The sequence below is a fragment of the Trachypithecus francoisi genome, unplaced genomic scaffold, assembly GCF_009764315.1.
Source record: "Trachypithecus francoisi isolate TF-2019V2 unplaced genomic scaffold, Tfra_2.0 Lachesis_group0, whole genome shotgun sequence".
NCBI lineage: Eukaryota > Metazoa > Chordata > Mammalia > Primates > Cercopithecidae > Trachypithecus > Trachypithecus francoisi.
The window spans coordinates 135503053-135517130 of NW_022681453.1; the positions used below are offsets into that span (position 1 = coordinate 135503053).

The 14078-nt window shown below is 46.8% G+C and overlaps 1 protein-coding gene across 4 annotated transcripts; it reads left to right on the top strand.

The window, feature by feature from the left end:
- The first annotated feature begins 1141 nt into the window (after positions 1–1141).
- Positions 1142–5680, top strand: MYD88 (MYD88 innate immune signal transduction adaptor). Of its 4 annotated transcripts, none has more exons than XM_033212044.1 (5): positions 1142–1691; positions 2538–2672; positions 3054–3234; positions 3438–3529; positions 3812–5680. In XM_033212044.1, exons 1-5 carry the CDS (start codon positions 1325–1327, stop codon positions 3964–3966), a joined length of 930 nt encoding a protein of 309 aa, XP_033067935.1. In that variant the 5' UTR covers positions 1142–1324; the 3' UTR covers positions 3967–5680. The 4 variants fall into 4 exon arrangements, with proteins under 4 accessions (XP_033067935.1, XP_033067937.1, XP_033067938.1 ...); XM_033212045.1 differs by lacking the exon at positions 1142–1691 and adding an exon at positions 1728–1934; XM_033212046.1 differs by lacking the exon at positions 3054–3234.
- The last annotated feature ends 8398 nt before the right edge of the window (positions 5681–14078 follow it).

Sequence of the window (14078 nt, forward strand, 5' to 3'; positions counted from 1 at the left end):
TACCGCAGCCAACCAAAAGGTGGGTCTTTACGAATCCCCGCCCAGAAATGCAGAGCGGAAGCCTTTCCACCTTTTGTAGCCAAACTCGAGACCCGACCCCCAAACCTATGCCTCCTGCCCGCAGCCAAACGGAAGGCTGGAGCGCTAGGACCGCTTTCTGCTTGCGGGATGGAGATGGAAGCCGGAGCTCTAATTCCTCTACCCACTTCCTAGTCGGCTCTGCTATCCCTCCGGTCCCAGTACCCGAGCTAGGGGACCTAAATACTTCCAAGACGCCCGAGTCCTACTCCGACGTGGTTGGGCTTTCCCATTCTTTCGAGAAGACAGGGAATTTGGGCTTCCGGACTGGCCGGGAGAACAGATTTTACAGAGGTGCCGGGGTGTGACAAGCTCTCTAACTGGAGAATAAACGTTTCACTTTTACCAGTTTTACACCCAATTGGAATTATTTTATTAGTGCCCATTTCCCGTGCTAGGCTGGGGGCTCCGCCAAGGCAGAGAGGTACCTTGTATCCGGGGAGCCTGCGACAGGCTTGACACTTAGTAGGTGATCAATAAGTACTTGTTGAATGAGTAAATGAATGAACCAGGACTCCCTAGGTCAGGACTGTGTCCCTAAACCTAAAGAGCAAGGCCACGTGCCCCCTTGACTCCCAATAGCAGGGCCATGTCTTTACCTGAGACCCTGGAGAGTAGTGCTGGGCTTCCCAGACACCAAAGGACAGGGTGCCTTGTGGTCCCCAACCTAGTGTCATGACGTCCCCAACCATTTCGATGGCAGGGCCACGGCATGCCTCAGACTCCAGAAGGCAGCTGTCCCTTTCCCACTCCCACCTGGGGAACACAGCAGGGGTCTTCCCTTACCCCTACTGGCAGGATTGCCTGTTCCCCAGAGACAGTGGAGGGCACAGCTGGTGCCTTCCCGCTTGTCCCCTCCTCGCCATCCTCGAGGGCACGACCGTATGAAACCCTCAGATTCCCCGGTGGAAGAACTGTGGCTCCACCAGATCCCAAAAAGCAAGGCCCGTTTCCTACAACCTCTGAAGGAGGGTCGTTCTCACTCCGCCGCCTACCTACTACTACCATCATCAGACCCTCGAGGGCAGTGCTGTGGACCTCTCCAGATCTCAAAAGGCAGATTCCTACTTCTCACGCCCCCACATCGCCCGCCTCGAGACCTCAAGGGTAGAGGTGGGCGCCCCCGCCTCCGCACTTTTGCGCGGGGCTCCGGATTGTAGGGCAGGGCGGCGCTTCTCGGAAAGCGAAAGCCGGCGGGGCGGGGCGGGGCGGGTGCTGTAGGAGAAAGAGGAAGCGCTGGCAGACAATGCGACCCGACCGCGCCGAGGCTCCAGGACAGCCCGCCATGGCTGCAGGAGGTCCCGGCGCTGAGTCTGCGGCCCCGGTCTCCTCCACATCCTCCCTTCCCCTGGCTGCTCTCAACATGCGAGTGCGGCGCCGCCTATCTCTGTTCTTGAACGTGCGGACACAGGTGGCGGCCGACTGGACCGCGCTGGCAGAGGAGATGGACTTTGAGTACTTGGAGATCCGGCAACTGGAGACGCACGCCGACCCCACTGGCAGGCTGCTGGACGCCTGGCAGGGACGCCCTGGCGCCTCGGTAGGCCGACTGCTGGAGCTGCTTACCAAGCTGGGCCGCGACGACGTGCTGCTGGAGCTGGGACCCAGCATTGGTGAGGACGTCCCCTTCCTGGCCTCGTACCTGGGGGGTGAGGAGGCTGACTTTCCGCGGCCTCAGCATCCTGTCTCCCATGGAGAGACCCCATTTCCTGCCTCGGGGGCCGGAGAAGCCTGCAGAGGGAGAACCATGCGGGTCCCGTTCCTTCTTAATAACTGGTCCCGGTTATTAAGAAGGACTGGAGAAAGGTCCGGAGAGGCGGAGATGGGAAGGAAGCAGCTTAGGCAGAGGCTTTCAGGTAGGACCAGGAGTCAGAATCAGGCTTCTGTGGGGGCATCTGGGCTGTTTCAAGTAGAGCAACAGGACAGGTGGGGCGACTGACAGTGGACTGTCTTAGAAATCTCAGGTCCTGGGGAAATGCAGCCCTTCTTTCTCCTCACTGGCACTTACGTAATATACATGCATAGGCGTTGGGTACAGCTGCCCACAGACAGGCACACCTTGCTGGGTTGGAATCACTGCCCTCACTGCACCATAACCAGTGGGTCTCCTGAGCCTTTCTAGCATGCCCAGCGCCTTGCTCACATCTGCCCTGCATCCCAGAAGAAGCAGACCTACCACCTTGGTACCATTCTCAGGATCCCTAGGAAGGAACAGAGATACAAACCTGACCTTGATGGCCTTCCAGAAAGCCAGAACACCACTGACATCCCTTTGGGTCAGTGAGAGCCAGTGGGAGCTCAACTTCTTAGAGCTGTTGAGCTGCTCATGGCACCAGTGAGCTGGGGAAGCCCTCTAGAAGAACCCAGCCAGAGGAGGTGGGACAGCGCCTGGATCCTGACTGCGGGTAAAGAGGTGGGCACTCCCAGGGAGCCTGCTTTACCCTGTCTCTTCCCCACAGAGGAAGATTGCCAAAAGTATATCTTGAAGCAGCAGCAGGAGGAGGCTGAGAAGCCTTTACAGGTGGCCGCTGTAGACAGCAGTGTCCCACGGACAGCAGAACTGGCGGGCATCACCACACTTGACGACCCCCTGGGTAAGGGTCCAATACTGTTCCCATGGGACAGGTGGAATAGGACATTGTGGCGTTAAGAGCATGGGTGTTGGAAGCAGATGGGCAGTGGGACCTTGGGCAAGTCACTTAATCTTTCTGAGCCTCAGTTTCCTCACCTGAGAAACGGAGATAATAGTCTTACATCTGGATTGCTGTGAGATGCTCATGTCTGTCTCGTGGTTAATCCAGAGCTTAGCCCCTGAGGTACTCATCTTTCCTCTCCTGCGAAGGGCACTTTCTCTGAGGAGTATCATCTTGGGAAGGGTGCAGGGCCCAGGGTTGCCTAGGCAGGGGACTCTTGGCTGGACCACTCCCAAGACTTCCCATGGAGCTCTGACCACCACCCTTGTGCTGTGCACCCAGGGCATATGCCTGAGCGTTTCGATGCCTTCATCTGCTATTGCCCCAGCGACATCCAGTTTGTGCAGGAGATGATCCGGCAACTGGAACAGACAAACTATCGACTGAAGTTGTGTGTGTCTGACCGTGATGTCCTGCCTGGCACCTGTGTCTGGTCCATTGCTAGTGAACTCATCGAAAAGAGGTTGGCTAGAAGGCCATGGGGTGGGTGGGTGGATGCATGAAGCCCTGCCCTGGGGTCCAGATATTGGGCATCTCCTCCTAGCTGTGCACTGTCCAGCCTGGGCACAGTAGGCTCTTCCTGAAGCTATTCCCAGGGGATATACTCCAGCATATCTGGAGTGACTAAGTTGCCACGGGACCTGCAGCCTGCCCACTCTTCCCTAGGTGCCGCCGGATGGTGGTGGTTGTCTCTGATGATTACCTGCAGAGCAAGGAATGTGACTTCCAGACCAAATTTGCACTCAGCCTCTCTCCAGGTAAGCTCAACCCTGCTCTGGCAAGATAATGAGGGAATGTGTAGTTGGGGCCTCTGGATTGTCAGCCTTCCCCCCACAAGGGCTGTGGATGCAGTACCAAAGAACTGCTGAAGATCTCTGCACACCTGAGCATGTGTACATGTGTGTGCCTTTTTGTGTGAGTGAATGTGTGCCAGGGTGCTTAGATGGGGGATGGCTGTTGTTAACCCCTGTGTTGAAGACTGGGCTTGTCCCACCATGGGGCAAGGGCCTGATGCCAGCATGGTACCCCTTGGCTTGCAGGTGCCCATCAGAAGCGACTGATCCCCATCAAGTACAAGGCAATGAAGAAAGAGTTCCCCAGCATCCTGAGGTTCATCACTGTCTGCGATTACACCAACCCCTGCACCAAATCTTGGTTCTGGACTCGCCTTGCCAAGGCCTTGTCCCTGCCCTGAAGACTGTTCTGAGGTCCTGGGTGTGCGTGTATCTGTCTGCCTATCCATGTACTTCTGCCCTGCCTCCTCCTTTGGTTGTAGGAGGAATCTGTGCTCTACTTGCCTCTCAATTCCTGGAGAGGCCAACTTCACAGACACATCTACAGCAGCTGAACATCACATTTCATGTTCTGCATGGAACCAGTAGCTGTGAGTGGCATGTCCACTTGCTGGATTATCAGCCAGGACAGTATAGAACAGGACCAGCTGGGACTAGGAGAAGGACCAGCAGAGCCAGCTCTGCTCTGAGCCATTCATACATCTTCAGCTTCAGTTTCCTCACTTGAGGAGTAGGATGGGGAGAACAGAGAGTAGCTACGTTTGAATTCCTGTAGGAAAAGGTGAAGCATAGCTCTGGGTCTCCTGGGGGAGGGCAGTCTTGGTTGCGGGAGAGCTGACTGTTGCTGGATTACATGTTGGCCACTGCTGTGACGACGACACTGCTGGGGCAGCTTCTTCCACAATGATGCCTACTGATGCTTCAGTGCCTCTCTGCACACCTCCCACAGGGCAGGTGGGGAAGCAGGTTGGCCCAGCACAAGGAGATCCCACCTTGAGCCTTATTTCTTAATGGGTCCACCTCTCATCTGCATCTTGGACACCTCCCAGCTTCTGCCCAACCTTCAGCAGTGATGAGTCCCCAAGAGACTTGCCTGAGCAGCCTGAGCTGCTTTTCATTTCCGCCTGTCAGGATGCCTGTGGTCATGCTCTCAGCTCCACCTGGCATGAGAAGGGATCCTGGCCTCTGGCATATTCATCAAGTATGAGTTCTGGGGATGAGTCACTGTAATGATGTGAGCAGGGAGCCTTCCTCCCTGGGCCACCCGCTGAGAGCTTTCCCACCAACTTTGTACCTTGATTGCCTTACAAAGTTATTTGTTTACAAACAGTGACCATATAAGAGCCTCCTGCCCCAAAGCTTGTGGGCACATGGGCACATACAAACTCACACACAGACACACACATATGTACAGACGTGCACTCTCACACACACACAGGCAGCTGCATACACACGTTTCTCTAGGTACAGCTCCCAGAACAGCTAGGTGGGAAAGTTCCATCATTGAGGGAGCCTAACCATGTCCCTGAACAAAAATTGGGCACTCTGGTATTCCTTTTCTCTTGTGTCCCTACTCATTGAAACCAAACTCTGGAAAGGACCCAGTGAACCGGTATTTATACCTCTAATGAAGCACAGAGAGAGGAGAGCTGCGTAAACTCACACAACAATGAACTACAGACACAGCTGTTCTGTCCCTCTCTCCTTCCCAGAGTGATTTGTACATTACTCTCAAGCTGTCCTTTGGGGAGAAGGTGTCATGGTCTTAAGTGTCTGTGCCCCAGGGCAGACCCTAGGACCCTAAATCCAATAGAAAATGCATCTCTTTGCTCCACTTTTAGCCAGGCTGAAGCAAGGTGTCTTTTCTCAGGATCTTGGGAGGGAATGGAGGCCCCTCTATGCATGATCTTGTTGAGGCGTTTAGCTGCCATGCACCTGTCCCCCTTTAATATTGGGAATTTTAGAGCAATCTCAAGAAGCATATTCTACATGTTTTGTATGCATTATAATAATTTCAAAGATATCTGAGAAAAGCCTATATTTGCCATTCTTCTGTATCCTGGAATACATCCTGCATCCTGGGTTTATCATAATAAAGAATATTCTACCTTGGAATCTTTTGTGTGTCGAGCGGAAGAGGTTTGGAAGCAGTAATGTGGGTAAGAGAAGCTGGTCCACTGGGTGGGTTCCAGTGGATTTGGCAGGGACTTCCTGAAAGCTGGGCCCCCTCCTCATAGGTTAAGTCCTCAGCAGGGCTGCAGGCAGAACCAGGAATACTGATCTCAGCTAAAGACACTCAGGAGACTGCCATCCTCCGGCCATGTTCAATCTTTTCTGGGTTGTGCCATGCTCCTGGGCCCTGGCCCAGTCTTTGAGTAGAGGCTAATCTATGCTCCAAAGAGTCTGGAGGACCCCCCAACTCTAGCCACTGAGCACTACACTGTTATTCCTATTAATCTTCTCTGGGCACATCTATGTTAATCCTAAAGGTACTGATTTTTTTTTTTTTTTTTTTTTGAGACGGAGTCTGGCTCTGTCACCCAGGCTGGAGTGCAGTGGCCGGATCTCAGCTCACTGCAAGCTCCGCCTCCTGGGTTCACGCCTTCTGAGTAGCTGGGACTACAGGCGCCCGCCACCTCGCCCGGCTAGTTTTTTTGTATTTATTTATTTATTTTTTTTGAGGCGGAGTCTCGCTTTGTCGTCCAGGCTGGAGTGCAGTGGCCGGATCTCGGCTCACTGCAAACTCCGCCTCCCGGGTTCACGCCATTCTCCTGCCTCAGCCTCCCGAGTAGCTGGGACTACAGGCGCCCGCCACCTCATCCGGCTAGTTTTTTGTATTTTTTTAGTAGAGATGGGGTTTCACTGTGTTAGCCAGGATGGTCTCAATCTCCTGACCTCGTGATCCGCCCGTCTCGGCCTCCCAAAGTGCTGGGATTACAGGCTTGAGCCACCGCGCCCGGCCGTTTTTTTGTATTTTTTAGTAGAGACGGGGTTTCACCGTGTTAGCCAGGATGGTCTCGATCTCCTGACCTCGTGATCCGCCTGTCTCGGCTCCCAAAGTGCTGGGATTACAGGCTTGAGCCACCGCGCCCGGCCGTTTTTTTGTATTTTTTAGTAGAGACGGGGTTTCACCGTGTTAGCCAGGATGGTCTCGATCTCCTGACCTCGTGATCCGCCTGTCTCGGCCTCCCAAAGTGCTGGGATTACAGGCTTGAGCCACTGCGCCCGGCCCTGATCTATTTTTAAAGCAAATGTATTGCTTTTTCACTGTTTAAGAAAATTTGGAAAATATAAAGAAAAAAGCTCATAATAATCCCAGAGAGAACTCTAGTGACATTTCAGAGTGCTCAGACATTGTCAGTGACAGTAGCTTTTGTCTCAGTGGTCTATCTGCTGCCATGTCCTGGCTCTCGAGCCACCTGGATGCTGGAGCCTCCCCAGCCTTGCCCCTGTGCCCTCAAGTACTCCTGGGAAGGCCCTGTGTTCTCAGAGAACTCCTGAGGCTGAACCTTTCTCTCCAGCATCCCTTGGGGAGCAGAGCCACAGTGTGGCCCTGGCGGTGCCCCCAGGGTCTGCCATGTGCTGCCCATGGCTGGGGAGACAGTCCTGGGCCAGTCCCCTCTTGGGAAAAGCCTCTCTTCTCTCAGGCCAGGCTGTTGACCCAAATGTGCGCTCCCCACTCCTATCTGACCCTCACACTCCTCACACCTGCCTGTCTCCAGTGCCTTCCTTCCCATTAGCTGGGTTCCCAAATGTGAATAAAGTTTCCTCTTCTCATTTTCAGTTTTAGTCCTCTAGGAGCATTTAAAAGAGAACTTTCCTTTTTCAATAAGGAAAATTTACTGCTGAAATTATCAAAGGCAAAGCAGGAAACTTTGGAGGGCAGCAGCATAGTTGAAATTCAAAACTACGATTCTGCATGACGATGGACATGGATTTCACCACAAGTTAATGACCAGGGAGAGAATTGGGGAGAGGGATTTCCTCTAGATGAGGTAAGACTTGGGTCATAAAGATCAAATGTACTAATATAGTATGACTTTGTTGGTTGCTGGTTCAAACTGACCAATTATAAAAAGACAATACTGGGTCATATATCTGATAAGGGGTTAATATCTGGAATGTATTTACAAAAACTCTTACAACTCAACAACAAAAGAAACAAACAACCTAACTCAAAAATGGGCTAAAGACCTAGACAGACGTATCTCCAAAGAAGATATACAAATGAGGGACGGGTGTGGTGGCTCACGTCTGTGATCTCAGTACTTTGGGAGGCTGAGGTGGGTGGATTGCTTGAGCCTAGGAGTTGCGGACCAGCCTGGGCTACATGGCAAAACCCTGTCTCTACAAAAAATACAAAAATTAGCCAGGCGTAGTGGCATGAACCTGTAGTCCCAGCCACTCGGGAGGCTGAGGTGGGAAGATCGCCTAGGAGACGAAGGTTGCCACGAGCTAAGATTGCGCCACTGCACTCTAGCTTGGGCAACAGAGTGAGACCCTGTCTAAAAAAAAAAAGAAAAGAAACAAACAAAAAGAAAAAAATATACAAGTGGCCAATGAGCACATAAAAATATGTTCAATATCATTAATTAGGGAAAGCAAATCAGAACCGCCATGAGATAGATACCACTTTATACCCATTAGGATGGCTACTGTCAAAAAAAAAAAAAAAAAATATATATATATATATATATATTTATATATACACCAAGCATTGCTGAAGATGTGGAGAAACTGGAACCTTTGTACACTTTTGATGGGAATATAAAATGGTATAGCTGCTATAGTAACAGTATGGCAATTCCTCAAAAAATTACAAACAGAATTACCATATGATCCAGTGATTCCACTTGGGAGTATATACCCCAAAGAATTGAAAGCAGGGTCTTGAAGACATGTTTGTACACCCATGTTTGTAGCAGCATTATTCACAATAGACAAAAGGTGTAACCAAGCCAACATCTATCAATAAATGGGTAAATGAAATGTGGTATATATGTACAACAGAATTTTACTTAGCCTTAAAAATGAAAGACATTCTGACATATGCTGCAATATTGCATAATAATGCTAAGTGAAATAAGACAGGCTGGGCACAGTGGCTCATGCCTGTAATCCTAGCACTTTGGGAGGCTGAGGCGGGTGGATCATTTGAGGTCAGGAGTTCAAGACCAGCCTGGCACACATGGTAAAACCCTGTCTCTACAAAAAATACAAAAATTAGCCAGGCGTAGTGGCATGAACCTGTAGTCCCAGCCACTCGGGAGGCTGAGGTGGGAAGATCGCCTAGGAGACGAAGGTTGCCACGAGCTAAGATTGCGCCACTGCACTCTAGCTTGGGCAACAGAGTGAGACCCTGTCTAAAAAAAAAAAGAAAAGAAACAAACAAAAAGAAAAAAATATACAAGTGGCCAATGAGCACATAAAAATATGTTCAATATCATTAATTAGGGAAAGCAAATCAGAACCGCCATGAGATAGATACCACTTTATACCCATTAGGATGGCTACTGTCAAAAAAAAAAAAAAAAAAAAATATATATATATATATATATATTTATATATACACCAAGCATTGCTGAAGATGTGGAGAAACTGGAACCTTTGTACACTTTTGATGGGAATATAAAATGGTATAGCTGCTATAGTAAACAGTATGGCAATTCCTCAAAAAATTACAAACAGAATTACCATATGATCCAGTGATTCCACTTGGGAGTATATACCCCAAAGAATTGAAAGCAGGGTCTTGAAGACATGTTTGTACACCCATGTTTGTAGCAGCATTATTCACAATAGACAAAAGGTGTAACCAAGCCAACATCTATCAATAAATGGGTAAATGAAATGTGGTATATATGTACAACAGAATTTTACTTAGCCTTAAAAATGAAAGACATTCTGACATATGCTGCAATATTGCATAATAATGCTAAGTGAAATAAGACAGGCTGGGCACAGTGGCTCATGCCTGTAATCCTAGCACTTTGGGAGGCTGAGGCGGGTGGATCATTTGAGGTCAGGAGTTCAAGACCAGCCTGGCACACATGGTAAAACCCTGTCTCTACAAAAAATACAAAAATTTGCCAGGCATGGTGGTGCATTCCTGTAATCCCAGCTACTTGGGAGGCTGAGGCAGGAGAATCACTTGAACCCAGGAGGCTGAGGTTTCAGTGAGCTGCGATCATGCCACTGCACTAATAGAGAAAACTCTGTCTCAAAAAAAAAAAAATTCACACAGCAGAACACTGGGCGGGTAAGGGTGGAAGATGAGGGACCGCACCATCAATTTAGGGGAACATTGTCCCCACTGGCTGCTATTTGCCAGATGATACAAAATGTTTTAAATGCCCTTGGGGATGTCTGGTTCTGAGACAATATAGAGTAAAAACACTTCTGCTTATTCCCTCTGCTAAGTACAGGCAAAACACCCTGGATATTATATAAAATACAAATATAAGGAGACTCTGAAGCGTGGAAAGAAGAAGATAGAATGGTTAGGGACCTTAGGACCTGTGGAATCACATGGCACTGGCCTAGGGTTTTGTTTTTGCCTATGCCTAATAGATCTCAGATTGAGTATGGAGAAGGCAGAAAACTATAAACTAATGAGTACAGGCAAAGGAAAAAAAAAAAAAAAAAAAGGAAAACCTGCACTTACTAGCCAAAGGACCAGAAAGGGACAGTCTTGCAAGAAAGAAAATTTGTAGAAAATAACCACTCCAGCTAAAACATAGAAAAAATTGTAGTATTACCTACACCGTGCCAGCAAAGGCCAAATGGGGAACCTAAACTTCCACTCTCACCCACTTGGGTGTCAGAGGGAGTCTAGCAGAGAGTCAACACTTTCACCACTGCCCAGCAGTAATGTCCTCTATCATGTCAGTGGAAGCCAGATGGGGAGTAGTAACAAGGCATCCTTCTCCTTCCCAGCCAAGGCTGTATCAGGGGAGGCTTAGTGGGTAGCCTGAACTCTCATCCTGACCCAGCAGTAACTAGGCACTCTCTCGCTTGTTCTCCCTCACCTCTATCCTGGGATGTCAATAGAGTAACCTGCACTTCTACCTCCACCAGACAGCATTGTTTTGATGTCAAAGAAGGCTAACTAAAACAGAAGATCTAAAGGAGATCCAGCCTCATAACATAGCATCCAAAATGTCCAAGGCTGAAAATCAGTCAACATACCAAGAACCAGGAAAATCTCAACTTAAGCAAGAAAAGACAATCAACAGATGCTAACACCAAAATGACACAGATGTTAAAATTTTCTGAAAAGAACTTTAAAGCAGCCAGTGTAAAAATGCTTCAATAAGTAATTGTAAACATGCTTGAAACAAATTTTTTTAAAGTCTCAGAAAAGAAATAGAAGATATAAACAATTAAATTGAAATGTTAGCACTGAAAAAAAAAAAGAAAAGAAAAAACTTACTGGATGGGTTCTGTTGTAAGATGTCGATAGCAAAGAATCAGTGAACTTGAAGACAAACCAATAGGAACCACCCAATCTGAACAAAAGAGAGAAAACAGACTGGAAAAAAATTAAGTCTCAGTAACTTGTGGGACAATAAAAAAAGTCTAACATGTATGTCATCAGAGTCCCAAAAGGAGAGGAGAAATAATTTGGAGCTAAAAAAGTATTAGAATAAACATGGTTGAAAATCTGCCCAATATGGCAAAAAAAAAAAAAAAAAAAACCACCACCACCACCAACAAAACCCATAAACCTATAGAGCCAAGAAGGTGAGCAAACCCCAACCATTATAAACCCCAAGAAATCCACACCAAGGTACCTCATAGTCTAACCTCTGAGAATTAAAGACAAAGAAACAAATATTGCAAGCAGCCAGAAAGAAATGATGCCTTACCAATAATGAAAAAAATTTTGAATGGCAGTAGATTTCTTTCATCGGAAGCCATAGAGGTCAGAAGACACTGGCACAACATTTTTCAAAGACGGAAAAAAAAAAACCTGTCAACTCAAAATTCTATATCCAGTTAAAATATTACTCAGGAATGAGGAGGAAATCAAGACATTCTCAGATGAAGAAAAACCATGAGAATTTGTCAACAGCAGGCCTACCCTAAAAGAATAGCTAAATGAAGTTTTTGAAAAAGAAAGAAATACAAGAAAAAAATCTTGGAATACTAAGAAAGAAAAACAAGAGAACCAGTAAAAATGTGTAAATTGAGTAAGCTTTCATTTTCTTGAATTGCCAAAATTTTATCTGATGGTTTAAGCAAAAGATCAGTTTAGTGGTTATGTGCAGGATAGATTAAGGAAGTTGATAAGCATAGTGGTAATTTCTGCTTCAGGCAATTTCACAGACAAAAAAGAGAAATGTAATGACTACTGGCTGGGAGAAGAAACTCTGGGATCCCCACAATTTCCTCTTTCCTCAAAATATCTAATCCACCAGGTTACTTCCTCTCCTAAACACTCTATGCATTGTCTGATGTAGTTTTCAACTTATGTACAGGAAATATTTGGGACAGCTATAAATGAGGGAGAGTCAAGGCACTTAAACAAGGGAAGGCCTGTATATCTCACTGAAACTGATAAAATGTCAACACAAGTAGAACTGTGATAAGTTAACATATGTATAATGTTACACCTAGAGCACCTACTAAAAAATCTGTTCAAACAGTTACTCTCAAACACTATAAATAAATCAAAATGAAATTCTCATTTCATTTGGAAGTGCCCAAATTATAGAGCTGGAGAATAGATCAGTGGCTGCCAGTGTTTTGATAGGGTGAGGGAGGGAAGTGGGTGTGACTATAAAGAGGCAGAGCATTAAGATGTTGCAGTACAGGCCGGGTGAGGGGGCTCATGCCTGTAATCCTAGCACTTTGGGAGGCTGAAGCGGGCGGATCACAGGGTCAGGAGATTGAGACCATCCTGCCCAACATGGTGAAACTCCGTTTCTACTAAAAATACAAAAAATTAGCTGGGTATGGTGGCACACACTCGTAATTCCAGCTATTCAGGAGACTGAGGCAGGAGAATCGCTTGAACCCAGGAGGTGGAGGTTGCAGTGAGCCGAGATCGCGTCACTACACTCCAGCCTGGGTGACAGAGCGAGACTCCGTCCCAGAAAAAAAAAAAGATGTTTATTTTTTTCAAGTAGCTCTGTATCTTGATTTTGGTGGTGGTTACACAAATCTATATATGTGATAAAATGGCACAGGACTCTACACACGTTATACCAATGTCAAGTTCCTGGTTTTGATATTGTACTATAGTTATGTAAGATGTGTTCATTGCGGGAAATTGTGCTGAGGATATAGGAACTTCCCTGTACTATTTTTGTAACTTCCTGTAAATCTACAATTATTTCAAAATAAAAAATTCAAACAATTTTTAATTTAATATAATTAATATAGTTTAATACTGTATTAACATTAAATTTTATTTAATTTATTAATTAATAAGTAAATATATAAGTAATTTTTTTTTTTTTTTGAGATGGGGTCTTGCTCTGTTGCCTGGGCTGGAATGCAATGGCATGGTCATGGCTCACTGCAACTGCAACCTCTGCCTCCTGGGCTCAAGTAGTCCTCCCAGTTCAGCAGCCTGAGTAGTTGGGATTACAGGTGCACACCACCACACCAGGCTACTTTTTTTTTTTTTTTTTTTGTAGAGACAGGGTTTCACCATGTTACCCAGGCTGGTCTCAAACTCCAAACTCCTGGGCTCAGGTGATCCACCTGCCTCAGCCTCCCAAAGTGCTGCTGGGATTATAGGCATGAACCACTGTGCTCAACCAGAAGTAAATTTATTAATATTGATACTGAAGCTTACTAATATTTAATAATAATATTTTATATTAATAACATGTAATTAATGTTAAATATTTTAATTAAACATACTTTAAAAGTAGAAACAAAAGCCCCTGGGTGCTTATGAAATGACCAAAGCTTAATTTTCCATCTTGTTTTTTAAAGGAAGAATATTTTTCATTAAAAAAGTGATTGCTGATAACTATATGCATATGTAAAAGAATATGTATTTTCAACCACAATTTCATTTTATGTTGAAAAAATTGACCAACTTGGCTTTTGAGGACCTACTTATTATATTGGTCCAGGTCAAAACCAGCATATGAAGCTAAACTAGGCATGGCTCTGTTCTCAAGAAACTTAAAACCCAGTGGAATAATTGAAGCACAAACACAGAAGATTTGAAGAACTCAAGAGTTAGACAACAGAGTCCTCTGTAACAGATGCGCTGGCTGGTTCCAAAAACAGTATGTCCTACAAGTCTTGCAGACAGGACTCTGTGGGACAGAGGTCTTGAAAAGATGACATTTAGGTGCTTTCGAAGGTGGCAGAACTGGTAGGTAGACACCAAGAGAGGAAGGAGATTCAAGCAGTAAGGAAATAATTTAAGCAGAAGGGGAAAGTGAGAAGCATATTTAGGAGCAGGGAGTAGACTGGTAGGACAAGACTCCAGGTTCAGTAGGAATGACTGGGGGCACTGGAACTCAGGCTGCAACAGAGAGCATAGATT

Excerpts from the sequence above, each read along its gene's own strand:
- MYD88 (XM_033212044.1), top strand. The coding sequence starts at position 1,325 with ATGCGACCCGACCGCGCCGAGGCTCCAGGACAGCCCGCCATGGCTGCA. Across the intron at positions 1,692-2,537 it reads GGAGCTGGGACCCAGCATTG|AGGAAGATTGCCAAAAGTAT; the intron begins GTGAGGACGTCC and ends TCTTCCCCACAG. Across the intron at positions 3,235-3,437 it reads AGTGAACTCATCGAAAAGAG|GTGCCGCCGGATGGTGGTGG; the intron begins GTTGGCTAGAAG and ends ACTCTTCCCTAG.